At 38.0% G+C, this 15,775-nt stretch overlaps 1 protein-coding gene, 1 non-coding gene and 1 pseudogene across 2 annotated transcripts; 2 read left to right on the top strand and 1 right to left on the bottom strand.

Moving 5' to 3' along the window:
• Positions 1–3,792: 3,792 nt before the first annotated feature.
• LOC137711777 (small nucleolar RNA R71) lies at positions 3,793–3,899 on the bottom strand. The gene has a single exon (XR_011065123.2). It is a non-coding gene; the product is annotated as a small nucleolar RNA R71 (small nucleolar RNA).
• Positions 3,900–4,947: 1,048 nt separating this feature from the next.
• LOC137740551 (uncharacterized) lies at positions 4,948–8,728 on the top strand. The gene has a single exon (XM_068480393.2). The coding sequence runs from the start codon at positions 4,948–4,950 to the stop codon at positions 6,109–6,111; it is 1,164 nt and encodes a 387-aa protein (XP_068336494.2). The 3' UTR covers positions 6,112–8,728.
• On the top strand, positions 7,665–8,728 carry LOC137740550 (uncharacterized; annotated as a pseudogene).
• Positions 8,729–15,775: the final 7,047 nt, after the last annotated feature.

Genomic DNA, 15,775 nt, shown 5'->3' with positions numbered 1-15,775 from the left:
TACATGGTCAAATATGGCATTACCTGGTTACCAACAATCATCTAGTTCTTGTCTAGAGTTATCTCTCTTTGGGCTTTGGCGACCTAGTTACCTGAATATGAGATCGAATTGACATATAAACTTGGTTAATAAGAATCAACTAGTTCTTAGCCTAGAGTTAGAAACAACGAAACTTAATAGTTTTTCGCTACACGCATTGTATTGAATTCAATATTTGCCAGATTCGTGTACCAGTCAGTGATGCGGATAATAAAAGAAGGAAGCTGAACTTGATTGTATTTAGAAAGATTTTGGGACAGTAGTTGCTGGATCTGAGGAGGTGGAGCTTGCAATCGTACACGTTCTTGAAAAGATCGAACGCTTCATACTGCGGGTAATTTATATTTACTACTTAATTTCAGTATGAATGAAATAAATCATTGAATAATTGTACGTACTTGCAAAAATTTTGGTCCTTTTTTATGTAATAAATTGGAACTATACATAGGTATCTGAGTTTCTGGAATCAGGGAAGACGACTTTTTAGAATATTAGCAATGAGTTTGAAGAGCGCATGATTCTGTGAGTTGCAAAAACTAACTTTATTTTCTGTTGAATTTGTAATATATGTTTGGGATTTTGGACGATTGAAATTTTTGGTACAACTACACTTACAGGTGCACAAGGAACAAATTGAGAAATGGTAGGAAGAAATAATACGCATTTCAAATCATATTTCATAAAATAGATCGATGGAATGATTTAAAAGCACTGTTTAGCAGAAAACATATTTTATAAGATAGTCTGCTAACTTGTGGGATTTCTGGGTAAACTTCAATGAGCCATAGCTTGCTCAAATCTCAACCAAATTCGACAATCCTTATGTCATAATGGAGCTAGAGAAGAGGAGAACAATCTTCTACCTGTTTGGAGTCCAAGAAATGGCCGGAGATGACCTGAAATTGGACGAAAAACTCGGCCCTCGTCGGATCATCTTATTTCCACGTTATGGGTTCGTTTTCGACGAAACGAAGCTCACAAATAAGTTAGTAGTAGTGAGTAAATGAATGTAATGGTGGTTTGCTGCTTAACTCGCCAAAGTTCGAGGTGATGGTTGTGTTACGTTTTCACGGGAGAAAGGGAGAGAAAGAGAAACAAGAAAAGAGAGGAGTGAGACCGAGTGAGGGAGAGAAAGAACCAGAAGAAGAGAGAAAGATGTGGGTCCCTCCACCATGCAACGTTACCTCGTGCATTACTTATCACATTTTCATGTTAACTTCCCCTAAGTTGTGTTAAGAAATTGGTCTTAAAAGAGGCTTATTACTTTCTTTTTCTCTGTTTCAGCCAATCTGCGCATACATGACGTTTTTGGTGATAATTTGATTTGTCGGAGGAGTTTTGATGCGAGGCCAATTGGAGAAGAAGCTAAGAGGAGAAAAATCCTTGTGTCCAAATTTCATAATTTTTCATGGAGCCAAACATTCCAGTTTTGCAAATCAATCTCGCAGAAGTAACTTTCCCGTCAGAACTGCGCAGCTGTGGGAGAATGAAGATTTGGAGGCTTTCGCGATTTTTACTAGTGCTCTGCAATATATGCTTGGAAAGATGAGAGATCAAGCTACGTTTCCTATATTTTTACAGAATTTTCCAGCAGGGAAATCGACTCCAAATCTGGCGTGTAAATCAGATGCCATGTTTCCCAAGTCAAGAAGGATTCTTTCCTAGTTTGTGTCATTAGTTCTTTAGGAGTTTGTTTTCTTTTAGGATAGTTTTTATCAGACTTTTGAGGGTTTCACTAGAATAAATAGAGGGCCTTAGGCTATCTAAAGGGAGGAAATACACAAAAGAGAGGATTATTCGAAAGTGAAGGAGAAAAGCTTAGCGTGCTCTTACCATTTTTTTCCGGGTTTATTTCTTCTATGACTTCTTTTGTGATTTTTATTATGACTATGTGTAACTAAATTACTTTTCTAAGGTTTATGATGAAGCCATGACATGATTATTCCCGAAGTATTTTGTTGATTATTGTTCGATTACATGCCATGTTTAGTTCTTAATTTTTGTGCTTAGTCTATTCTAGTTTCGAATGTTCTTGTGACTGGCCATCATTGTGAACTTGTTTCTAGATATTTAGATAAATCTGAGAGGATAACCAATATCAATTAGGTTTATTGGAACTAAGAATAAGAAGGGTGGACAAACTAGTGAGGATGACCAATATCAAACTAGTCCTACTTGGTTGACATTATTCTTCAGTGCTTAATGGGTTTTTATGTGTTTAACTGTATGCCTAACCAATAGGTATAGTTATCACATATAGACACACAAGTTGATGCCTGACCAAGGATTAATTCATATATTAGAAAGAACAACCTTAAATATTGGCATGGTAATTGGATAGTAATCAGCTTGAAGAAAAGGGAATAGGATTGTTATTGGTGGATTGATGACCTTAGGCTTCCATCACATTAATTTCTTTTAAACTACATTCGTTGTGTGTTTTTGGTTATTCATATTCTTGGTTTAATTTTAAGCTGGAGTTTGAATTATTTTTCATAATCAATTAATCAATCATTTATTTCGTAGTCAAGTTTCACGTAATCAACTGGTTGAATTGGTGTTAAAAGAAATCCATGTGGGATCGACCTCGTATTTGCAAATATTTCTACAATTGATTCATGCGCTTGCGAGTTTAATTTGGTTTAAATTAATCTATTATTTATATTAGTTTAAATACACATCATGTTTTTGGTGCCGTTACCAGGGATTGCCCCTTAATCCCAACTCAGCTTGTTGATTACACTTTACTTAATTGATTTTATTTTATTTTATTTTTACCTTTGTTTCTGTTCTTTATCTTGTTTTTATTTTCGTATTAAAAAAAAATTATTCGCTGATCGCATAAATCTTTAATTGTCAATTAGACTTTTCCTTGTTTGACTATTAGTGTTCGGTTATCATTGTTTCGTAGCTACCTTCTTCTTTTGGCTTTTAGTTTTCCTATACCACTCCGAGTCTTCTAGTCTTCCAATTGGAATTTTGTTTCTACCATTAACCAACATCGGTTTCTTACTAGCTTGGCCAAGTCTTTTCATTCTCCTTTAGCTAGTTGGAGTCAGTTTGTTTGTGGTGTAATCCGTGGGTTATTAGGAATTGGACTTCTCTCGTTCGCTTTTTCTTTGTGTTCATTCAAATTAATCGCTGTTTGTATTAATCATCATCAGTTCTACTGCAGCGCATTCGCAAGCATATTACTGAAATTATTCTTTGGTTCCTTGCAGGTGAATGATTGATACTCGTTCCTCAGAAAGTCAGCATGTGGAATTCGAACCAGAAATTGAACAAAAGCTCAAGCAAATTCACAAAGAACAAAGGGAACAAAGAGAAGAGAAGGCTAAGGAGAAGAGCAAACAGGAAGAGATGGCTGCGAACGGCAATAACGATGGTGCACCTCGAACCATTCAAGATTTCTCTATGCCGCAATTTTCTTCTCGACAATCATGCATAATTTATCCTAAACTTGACGCTACTTCTTCTTATGAGATCAAAGATTATGTTATTAACTTGTTGCCCAAGTTTTCTGGTGATGAGAATCAAGATGCTAGTGAACATGTAGATAACTTTCTGGATATTTGTGGGACACAGAACATTAAAGGCGTCTCTGATGAGTTCATTCACCTAAAGCTTTTCCCTTTCTCTCTCACGGGTGATGCTAGCACCTGGTTCAAGACTCTGCCAGCGAGATCAATTACCTCTTGGACTCAACTTTCTAGTAAGTTCATTCAAAAATTTTACACTCAATCTAGAACTCAGAGGTTGAGGGATCACATATTTCACTTTAGGCAGAACAAGGGAGAACCACTTTTTCAAGCATGGCAGAGATTTAAAGCTTTGATAATTAGTTGTCCACACCATCAGTTTTTACCATGGCAACTAATTTTATACTTTTACCAACACTTGAGTGATGAATGTCGTCATAGATTGGATGCCACAGCTGATGGTAATATATTGGGTAAAGAACCAGAGCAAGTTACTACTATCATTGAGAATGTTGTTGCAAATTCATCACAATGGGATAGTAGAGAGTTAAATCGGAATTCTGCGTATGAAGTAAGTTCATCTAATGAGGTGGTTGCATTGTCAAGGAAATTAGATGCTGTGGCGACTATGTTATCCAAGAATGCAGAACCGTGTGGGATTTGTGCCGCTCAGACCCATCCTACTCATCTTTGTCCTCATAGTGGTACTTGTCCAGAGGTTGCAAAGGCTCCGTCAAAGAAACTATCCATTCTCAAGTACTTATAATCCAGGATGGAGAGAGCATCCTAATTTAGCTTGGAAGAATAATTTTAACCAAGGATCCAAGCCATGGCAACAAGGAGCAACGCTTATAGAACCCAAGAAACTTTCTTGGGAAGAAGCTATTGCTCAGATGGTTCAAGCAAATACGCAATATTAACAAACCACCTCTCAAGTTTTGCAAGCTCTCCAACAAGGGCAGCAGGCTCTCCAACAAGGGCTGCAAGTATATAGTCAAGCCATCGGCAAATTGGAAGCACAAGTCAGTCAAATCGCTACAGCAATGAGTGAAAGAGAACCGGGTCTTTTTCCAAGTCAACCCGAAGCTAATCCACGAGGCAAGGATCAAGTTAATGCCATTCTAACATTGAGGAGTGGTAAACCTTATGATATAAGAGAAGAAAGTGCAGAACCAAAGGACCAAGAAGAGAATGACAAAGAAGCAGCTCCACTACCTTCTTCACCACTCGCTGCACCTACTCATGCTCCAAAGTTGAAGAATTATGATCCTCCGATGTCTTTCCCGCAGTGATTTCAGAGGCAGAGAAATGACAAGCATATGTTAGATATATTGGAGCAATTTAAAAAGGTTTAAATCAACATTCCATTACTCAATGCTATAGCGCAAATTCCATCGTACGCAAAATTTTTGAAGGTCTCTGCACAAACATGAGGAAATTTACAGACCATGAGAAGATTGAACTTACAAATTGTTGCAGTGAGGTTTTGATCACAAAGATGCCTCCAAAATTACAAGATCTAGGGAGTTTCACTATCCCATGTGTTTTTGGTGATTTTAAATTTAATAAAGCTTTCGTAGACCTTGGTTCCAGTGTTAATCTCATGCCATTTTCTATTTATGAACAGCTAGGTATTGGAGAGCTACGAAGAACATCCATCTCTTTGCAATTGGCTGATCGATCAGTGACTTATCCCAAAGGCCTTGTTGAGGACGTTTTGATCAAAGTAGACAAATTCATATTGCCAGCAGATTTCCTTGTGCTTGACATGAAGGAAGACCAAAACATTCCTATTTTACTTGGTCGTCCTTTCCTTGCAACCGCTGGAGCTTTAATTGATGTCAAAGCAGGCACACTCAAGCTGCAAGTTCAAGAAGAATCCATAGAATTCAAGATGTTTGAAGCACTTAAGTTACCAGCCGAAATAGAAGAGTGCAGCAGCATCGAGCTTATCGCTCCCATTGACAATGCCAACTTCTTGGAGAATGTCTTGGCAGATTTATTGAAGACATGTATTGAATATCCAGAGTTAAATATTGAAGGAGAGGCATCCATGGACATAATTGCAGCCCTAAATTCGTTCCCCATTCATGCACCAAAATGGCAGCAAGCATGGGAGCCTCTAGGACCAGCGTTACCACATATATTGCCATCCATTGAGCAATCTCCTGAATTGGAACTCAAGTTGCTACCTGAGCACTTAAAGTACGTTTTTCTTGGTGAATCCAAGACACTTCCAGTGATCATTGCAGCTGACCTAAGTAATTACGAAGAAGAGCAGCTGTTACATGTGCTAAAAGAGTATAAAACGGTTTTGGGAACGACTATTGCGGATATCAAAGGCATAAGCCCAACCATGTGTATGCACCGAATATTTTTGGAGGAGAATTCCAAGCCAACCATAGAAGCACAGCGAAGATTAAATCCCAACATGAAGGAGGTTGTGCGTAAAGAAATTTTGAAGCTCTTAGACGTTGGTGTGATCTACCCAATTTCGAATAGCAAGTGGATTAGTCCAATTCAAGTAGTTCCAAAGAAAATTGGAATCACCGTGGTCAAGAATGAAGACAATGAATTGGTACCAATGAGGTAGACAACTGGATGGAGAGTGTGCACTGACTATCGCAAATTGAACTCTTATACTCGCAAGGATCACGTCCTTCACCTTTTATTGATCAAATGCTTGAAAGGTTAACATGTCACTCACATTATTGTTTTCTTGATGGTTACTCAGGTTATAATCAAATTGCAATTGCTCCAGAGGACCAAGAGAAGACAACTTTCACATGCTCCTATGGAACCTTTGCATATAGACACATGCCATTCGGTTTATGCATTGCTCCAGCCACATTCCAACGGTGCATGATAAGTATTTTTTTTTTTTATATGGTTGAAAGAATTATTGAAGTCTTTATGGATGATTTCTCTGTTTATGGTTCTTCTTTTGATCATTGTTTGGCGAATTTGAAATTGGTGTTGGAAAGGTGTAAGGAAACTAACCTTGTTTTGAATTGGGAGAAATGTCAGTTTATGGTTAAACAGGGAATTGTGTTAGGCCACTTAATATCGACCAAGAGAATTGAAGTTGACAAGGCAAAGATCGATTTGATAGCTAAATTACCGCCCTCTACATCTGTGAAGGGAGTGAGGTCTTTCCTTGGACATGCCCGATTTTATTGACGCTTCATCAAAGACTTTTCCAAGATTAGTCATCCGTTGTGCAATCTTCTTGCCAAAGATACTCCATTTGTTTTTAATATTGATTTTTTACATGCTTTTAATTTTTTGAAACAACTTCTCACTTCTGCACCTATTATCACAGCTCTGAATTGGAGCTTGCCTTTTGAACTAATGTGTGATGCTAGTGATTATGCAGCGGGTGCTGTTTTAGGACAAAGAAAATAGAAGCTTCCTCATGTCATCTACTACGCAAGTCGAACTTTGAATGATGCGCAATTGAACTACACCACCACAAAGAAAAAGATGCTCGTTGTAGTCTTTGCTTTGGAGAAGTTTCGATCGTATCTCATTGGCTCACAAGTGATTGTATACATTGATCATGGAGCACTCAAGTACCTATTGGCGAAAAAAGATGCAAAACCTCGACTTATCCGGTGGGTGTTGCTCCTGCAAGAATTTGATTTGGACATTTGAGACAAGAAATGAGCTGAGAATGTAGTAGCACATCACTTATCTCACCTTCCACATGTCCAAGATGAAGAAGAGGACGTGCTGCCCTTAAATGACAATTTTCCAGATGAACAACTTTATGCCATCAAGGATGTTGTCCCTTGGTATGCAGACATCGCCAATTATCTTGTTCGTGGAGTCCTACCCCCTGATGTGAGCACTCAACAAAGAAAGAAGTTTCTCTCTACAGTGAAGTTTTATTTCTGGGACGATCCATATCTCTACAAATATTGCTCAGATCAAGTGATACGACGCTGCGTGCCTGCTCTGGAACAAGAAAGCATTCTGAAATTTTGCCATAGTTACACATGTGGATGACACTTTGGGCTAAGTAAGACAGCTACTAAGGTTCTACAAAGTGGATTTTTCTGGCCTACACTCTTCAAGGATGCATATTTGTTTTGCTTTACATGTGATCGGTGTCAACGGTTAGGCAACATATCAAAGAAAAACGAGATGCCGCATCAGAGTTTATTGGTTGTGGAGCTCTTTGACGTATGGGGAATCAATTCTATGGGTCCCTTTCCCTCTTCATTCAACAACCAATACATCCTTGTCGCTGTAGATTACGTATCCAAGTGGGTAAAAGCTATTGATGCCCCAACTAATGATCATAAAGTGGTGCTGCATTTTCTGCAAGGTACCATTTTTCCCAGGTTTGGCACACCTCGAGTGATTATTAGTGATGGCAGTCCACACTTTCACAACAAAGCCATTGCTACCCTTATGGTGAAATACAACATTAATCATCGTGTTGCTACTCCGTATCATCCACAAACAAGTGGGCAAGTTGGGATTTCAAATTGAGAGATCAAGAAGATTTTAGAAACAACGATAAATGCATCGCGCAAAGACTAGTCTCTCAAGCTTAATGATGCCTTAAGGGCGTATAGGACAGCGTATAAAACGCCTATTGGAATGTTTCCTTTCCATTTGGTGTATGGCAAGGCTTGTCATCTTCCTGTCGAATTGCAGCATAGATCTTATTGGGCTATCAAGAGGTTGAACTTTGATTACCAAGCTGCAGGAGAGAAGAGAAAGCTTCAGTTGAATGAGCTTGAAGAATGGCAAACGAGGCTTACGAAAATGCCAAAATCTACAAGGAACGCACCAAAAAGTTTCATGACAAAGCCATTGTTCGAAGGGAGTTTGTACTTGGTCAGAAAGTCTTGCTCTACAACTCCAGACTTCGTCTTTTTCTAGGAAAACTGCATTCTAAGTGGATTGGTCCCTTTGAAGTCACTCAAGTTATGCCTCATGGTGCCATTGAAATAAAGAATTTGCAAAATGAAGAGTTGTTCAAGGTTAATGGGCACCGTCTCAAGCACTACTTGGATGCGACTTTATCAGAAATCAAAGAAGTTGCGTACTTTGAGGACCCATCATCTGTCACTCCTTAGACATCCGACATAGTCTAGCTCATGACTATAAAGAAGCGTTTCTTGGGAGGCAACCCAAGATTTCTAAACTTTTCTTTTATTTTTGTAATTTTTCATTTTAGTTTATTTTTGTTGGAGTAAGTTTTAATTCCTTTCATGCTTGCAGGAATGGTGGTCTGCAATGAACCAGTTTGGGGGGAGTGCATTACAAAGCATGACGTCTCACGGTCAACATTGCTCATGCATGTTTCACTAAAAAATCACGGGAAGTTTTCATACCCTACCTTTAAATGTGTTATTTGTTTTGTTTTCTTTGTTTTACACATTGAGGACAATGTCTGTTTCCAGTTTGGGAGAGGATGTCGATCTCTGTTTTTGTTTAGTGTTCAAGATGTCTATGTTTGCGTAAAACTGTATTAACTGGGAAAGAATTTGAACATTTTGTTTGCTTTGTGTTCTTCAATTTTTTGTCTTCTTTCCATCCATATAAAGACTTTGAAAATCGGATTTTTCTGTCAAAAGTTATGATCAAATCTCTATCTGAAGGTCAAAATTGCCTGTGGCATTATCATATTTGCACCGTGCCGTTTACAACCTCTGTTGGCATATGTTCTTTTCCTCTGTTTATTTGTTTTGCATTGTGTTTTTTATATTTAATTTTTAATTCCATAAAAATAAAAAAATTGTCAAAAAAAATAAAAAAGATTTTATTTTTCTTAAGTTGTTTTGTTAGACCTTCCATAAGTCAATGATAATAAGTTGCTTTCTTCTAGGTCACAAACTTATTTGAATTTGTTCATTTTATGTGAAAATTCAATTGTTTTATATGGTTAATCCGATTCTTACATGATCATTCTCAAGTTTATTTTATACCAATAACCAATGTCAGTATGATTATCTCCTACTTAGAGAATTATATGTGGATTTTAAGTGAAAACTTATTGAACCCTTGTGAGATTTTGAGCCTCTTGTCTATTATTTCTTGTGAGTTTCATGATAGCATTATCATTCGCTAGAACTTGCTTCAATATCTCTCAAGGCGAAATCCTAAGTCATGCAACACTAGGGAGATGATTTAGGCCATGTTTGGATTGTTTGAGCCTTTCTAACCAACCTTTTATGTTATATTATCCCTAGTTACCCTTTTGAAGCCAAACACTTAAGTCTTTTCTTTCATCACCCGCATTCATCCCTACCCATTTAGCCTATATTAGCCATTCCCTATAGCTTAAGGAATACCAAGGGGACGTCGATGAAAATAAGGTTGGGTTCTACAACAAAGATGTGGCGTTTACCGAGGTACCATGTGTAGTATTATCTTTATTTCCGAAAAGAAAGGAAAAAAAAAAGGAAGAAAAAAAGAGAAGAAAATAAAATAAAAATTGTCAAAGAAATGAGGAAATAAAAGTTTGAAATTGTTCCATTTTTACATCGTGAGTCCTGGATGCCAATAATAGAAGATCCAAGTTTCAATGAGGACTGACTGAAAGTATATTATGAAGATACTTTGGTATTTATTAAGCTTTAGTTTTTCCATATCCTTTCTTTGATAGCTCTTACCCTAGCCTATTGTTATAGCCCTTGTAAAGACCTTTGATCTTTGGTGTTGCATTGACTTACATTAGTGGAGAGTTGATATGAAGAGCAAGCTTATGGGGTTTTATACTGCTTATCATGATTTGAGTGAAACACTTTGCCCTTTAATGTGTGATTTCTTTGTGAGTGATATTCATGGTAGAGGATTTGAAGTGGAAGCATTGGTTTGCATATACCTATCCGGGTTGAGTAAGTTGTATTGATATTGGCTATGTCACTCATTACACTTGAGAATGCTATGTAAGGCTTGGTTAATTTGATTTTGAAAAATGTTTAATTCTCTTAAGTTTGGTGATCGTCTCTAGATTGCTTTGAGCCAATCTGCTCATACAGGACGTTTTTGGTGATAATTCAATTTTCCAGAGGAGTTTTGATGCAAAGCCAATTGGAGAAGGAAGCTATGAGGAGGAAAATCTTTGTATCCAAATTTCATAATTTTTCAATAAGCCAAACATTCCAGTTTTGCAAATCAATCTCTCAGAAGTAACTTTCCCGTTAGAACTGCGCAGCTGTGGGAGAATGAAGATTTCCCGATTTTTACTAGTGGCGTGCAATATATTCTTGGAAAGATGAGAGATCAAGCTATGTTTCCCATATTTTTACAGAATTTTCTAGCAGGGAAATCGACTCCAAATCTGGCGTGTAAATCAGATGCCGTGTTTCCCAAGTCAAGAAGGATTCTTTCCTAGTTTGTGTCATTAATTATTTAGGAGTTTGTTTTCTTTTAGGATAGTTTTTATCAGACTTTTGAGGGTTTCACTAGAATAAATAGAGGGCCTTAGGCCATCTAAAGGGAGGAAATACACAAAAGAGAGGATTATTCAAAAGTGAAGGAGAAAAGCTAGTGTGCTCTTACCATTTTTTTTTCCGGGTTTATTTCTTCTATGACTTCTTTTGTGATTTTTTTATTATGATTATGTGTAACTAAATTACTTTTCTAAGGTTTATGATGAAGCCATGACATGATTATTCCCGAAGTATTTTGTTGATTATTGTTTGATTACATGCCATGTTTAGTTCTTAATTTTTGTGCTTAATCTATTCTAGTTTCGAATGTTCTTGTGACTGGCCATCATTGTGAACTTGTTTCTAGATATTTAGATAAATCTGAGAGGATAACCAATATCAATTAGGTTTATTGGAATTAAGATTAAGAAGAGTATACAAACTAGTGAGGATAACCAATATCAAACTAGTCCTACTTGGTTGACATTATTCTTCAGTGCTTAATGGGTTTTTATGTGTTTAAGTGTATGCCTAACCAATAGGATATAGTTATCATGTATAGACACACGAGTTGATGCCTTACCAAGGAGTAATTCATATATTAGAAAGAACAACCTTAAATATTGGCATGGTAATTGGATAGTAATCGGCTTAAAGAAAAGGGAATAGGATTGTTATTGGTGGACTCATGACCTTAGGCTTCCATCACATTAATTTCTTTTAAACTACATTCGTTGTGTGTTTTGGTTATTCATATTCTTGGTTTAATTTTAAGCTGAAGTTTTAATTATTTTTCATAATCAGTTAATCGATCATTCGTTTCGTAGTTAAGTTTTACGTAATCAACTGGTTGAAGTGGTATTAAAAGCAATCCCTATCATCACAACTCACAAGACAAAACGCAAGTTCATATCAAAGTGGGATGGACCTTACGTAATACAAGAGGTTTACACCAACGGCGCATACTTAATCATAGCGGAAGACGGCTTAAAGATTGGCCCCATCAATGGGAGATTCTTAAAGCGTTACTATCCCTAAACCAAACAAACAATGCAAATCGCCTGGATGAGGCTAAACTACACATGCAGCAATGCTCCTTGTTCTCACGAGCAAAGTGGGATGGACCTTACGTAATACAAGAGGTCTACACCAACGGCGCATACTTAATCATAGCGGAAGACGGCTTCAAGATTGGCCCCATCAATGGCAGATTCTTAAAGCGTTACTACCCCTAAACCAAACAAGCAATGCTCCTCGCCTGGATGAGCCTAAACTACACACGGCAACAATGGTCCTTGTTCTCACGAGCTTAAAAGGTGACACACAATGCTCCTCGCCTGCACAAGCCTAAACTGCACACAGCAACAATGCTCCTTGTTTGCACGAGCTTAGAAGGCGACACTCAATGCTGCTTATTTTGCACAAGCTTAAAAGGCAACACTCAATGCTTCTCGCCTGCATAAGCCTAAACTGCACATGGCACAATACTTCTTGTTCGCACGAGCTTAAAAAGCGACACTCGATGCTCCTTGTTTGCACGAGCTTAAAAGGCGACACCCAATGCTCCTTGTTCGCACGAGCTTAAAAGGCAACACTCAACGCTCTTGGCCCATAAGAGCATAAACTGTGTACGAAAAAATCACCATCAAAACCGTCAAAATTCATCACTCCTTTGAACTACGTCATGACTTGATCCTTCCTCAATCAAAGGTCCATAGGCAACTTGAAACTTCAAAACTTCAAGTACAGTCACATCATCAACAAAGACACAAATACTTTGAAGAATAAAGAGCAAATTCAAGAATGTGAATACTTATTTCTTTAAAGGAAGAATTCGGCTACAAAGCCGTATTACAAAATGAGCAACAAAACAAACAAGGCAACATAAGCATAAGAGTGGGCCAGCAAGAAAAAAAAAATTGCTTCACTAAAGCAAAAGACATGCGAGACAAACTTCATGAGCGTTAAAGGATGACAATGACAAAGTCACAACGATGAAAAGAAATCAGCCACAAAACTTGAGCAGCATGGCAAAGAGGGCAGCTATAAGGCGGTCTTTCAAAGCATGCTACAGTAGCAAAGAAAACCAAAATGTTATGCAATCGCACTACGCAACCCCACAACGATTACGCAAGTAGTTTCTTACACTGCACGCCAACGTCACCACCGAGGGAAAATGTAACATCCCACATCGCCCAGGGAAATGGATCCTGTAAGCCTTATATGTATATTCCCATCTCTACCTAGCACGATGCCTTTTGGGAGCTCACTGGCTTCAGGTTCCATCTGAACTCTGAAGTTAAGCGAGTTCGAGCGAGAGCATTCCTAGGATGGGTGACCCACTGGGAAGTTCTCGTGTGAGTTCCCAGAAACAAAACTATGAGGGCGGGGTCAGGGCCCAAAGCGGACAATATCGTGCTACGGTGGAGTTAAGCCAGGGATGTGATGGGGGCTCGGGCCGGGATGTGACAGAAAACTGTGACTAAAAGGCACTACACAGCGCAACCCCACTGCAGTCTTTTGCATAGCACCATACGGTAAAAAGTGACATACTACAACAAGCTCCAAGCAAGCAGCCCACGGCAGCAACAGCAGCAACACACAAGGCACAATAGCAAAGACAATGCATAGCAAGGAATTGTGAAAAAAAAATACACACCCAATTGTCCTATAAGTAGGGGTCAATTGCTTCCTAATGCTATTAGGGAGAGTACATACCAAATAGCAAAAGGAAAATCAAAAGAAGGAAGTACATTCTAACCAAAAGAAGGAAGCAAATTCCAAGCAAAAAATGGCAAGTTTCACCTAATCTGCGCAAGCAAGACGTTTTTGGTGATAATTCGACTTTCCGGAGGATTTTTGATACAAGGCCAATTGGAGAAGGAAGCTAAGAGGCTGATGATCGTTTTATCCAAATTTCATAATTTTCCCTACAGCCAAACGTTCCACTTTTCAAAGTTAATCCCGCAAAAGTTATTTTCCCGTCAAAACTGTGCAGCTGTGGGAAAATGATGAGTTGAAGGCTTTCCCGATTTTTTCTAGTGGTGTGCGATATATGCCTAAAAAGATAAAAGATAAAGCTACGTTTCCCATATTTTTAAAGAATTTTCCAGAAGAGAAATCGACCTCAAACTTGGCATGCAAGTCAGATGACGTGTTTCCCAAACTAAGGACAAATCTTCAAGTTTCCCAAAACAAGGAGAAAAATACCCTCCTTGCCATGAAAAAAAGAAAGGGGAAAGAAAAATACCCTTTGGCCAAAAAAAAAAGAAAAGAGGAAATTAAAAAAAAAAAAAAATGCAAATCCTACTTACCCAAGGACAAGCATTAAATCTTTCCAAAACCTTGAAGGAAATCACCAAAACTTTCCAACACTTTAAAGGAAATCACCCTCATTACCAAAATTGAAGGAGGTTCCTACCTAAGGAAGGAAAAACTTTTTTTTCCTACAATCACAAGGAAAAAAAAATCGAAATACTCCAAATGTATTTTGTCAAAATTATGGAAAATCAATATGCACAATAAGCATGTGCCGATTTATCCATTGTCAAAATTTTATTTCTTTCATGATCAAGCCTCTATGGCCCTTGAAGAAAAGTTTCATTTTCACTCAAGATCAAGCCTCTACGGCCCTTGAAGACAATTCTCATTTCATTCAAGAAATATGCCTCTACGGCCCTTAAAGAAATGTTTCGTCAAAGAAATACGCCTCAACGGCCCTTGATGAAATTCAACACTTCAATTCAAGACCAAGCCTCAATGGCCCTTAAAGAAATGTTTCGTTCAAGAAATACGCCTCAACGACCCTTGACGAAATTCATCATGTCAATTCAAGAAATACGCCTCTATGGCCCTTGAAGAAGCAAGCTAATTCAAGATCAAGTCTCAACGACCCTCGAGTTAGAACATTCACATTGCAGGACTTCAAAACACGTTTCCTACATGTGACAAGCACATGCCTACAACACACCTTGAAGTGGGGGCATTTGTAGTCTTGTAAATTTCGTTGTATACACATGATGCATCACAAAGCTTCACGTGGCATATGACTCATCACAAATGGATAAGTCATCAATGACATGTGGCACAAAACTCAACAAAAGGGGGAAGAAATCCTTTAAAATTAGCAAGGGGTCCAAAATCTCTCAAAACTGGAAAGAAAGCACAAGCATCTTCACAAAACAAGCAAGAATTGAAGATTGCTCACAAAATAGGCAACAAGGCCTATAAATTTTGGCCAATATGAGGAAGGTGGTTGAAATTAAGACACAAAACATGCCTAAATTCTCCTATGGACGAATCAAGGCACGGATCAAGGCCAAATCCATCCAAAGGCATGGCTTTGGAAGTCTATAAATACAAGGACCCAAGACACACAAAGGGGCCAAAAATTCTACAATCAAAATAACCTCTGCCAAATCTTTGAAGACTAACACGCTGCCAAAGCTCTCTTCAAAGAGCGTGCAACCAAAGCCAAAGCTTTCTTTTGACCAAAGCTGTAGCTTTCCCTTGAAGAATCAACAAGCACTTATGCCGATTCCTTCAAGACTTTGTTGCAAGCTTAAAACTTGTAACGATGTCCGATTCAAGATCAATTCATCAAGACCCTTGAATCAACAAAATCTCACATCTACACCATCTTTGCCACAACTCTAAGGTGAAGACCATCCAAGCATAGTTTCAAGCTCAAAACTTGAAACAATCATTCAATCGTTTGTTTAAGATCAAGTCATCATAACCCTTGGAACAAGAACCTACGCACCTACATCAAATTTGAAGACTGAATCAGAGGAAAATTGTAAACAAAGATTGTAACCCTGCAAATTCATCAATGCAAATCTACTTTGTACATGTGTTCTCGTTTCA

This window comes from Pyrus communis, chromosome 9 (assembly GCF_041283825.1).
Source record: "Pyrus communis isolate YQ-2024b chromosome 9, ASM4128382v1, whole genome shotgun sequence".
Classification (NCBI taxonomy): domain Eukaryota; kingdom Viridiplantae; phylum Streptophyta; class Magnoliopsida; order Rosales; family Rosaceae; genus Pyrus; species Pyrus communis.
This window is presented reverse-complemented; position numbering and strand designations above follow the sequence as displayed.

Coding starts and splice junctions, on each gene's coding strand:
- LOC137740551 (XM_068480393.2), top strand. CDS start 4,948: ATGAGGAAATTTACAGACCATGAGAAGATTGAACTTACAAATTGTTGC.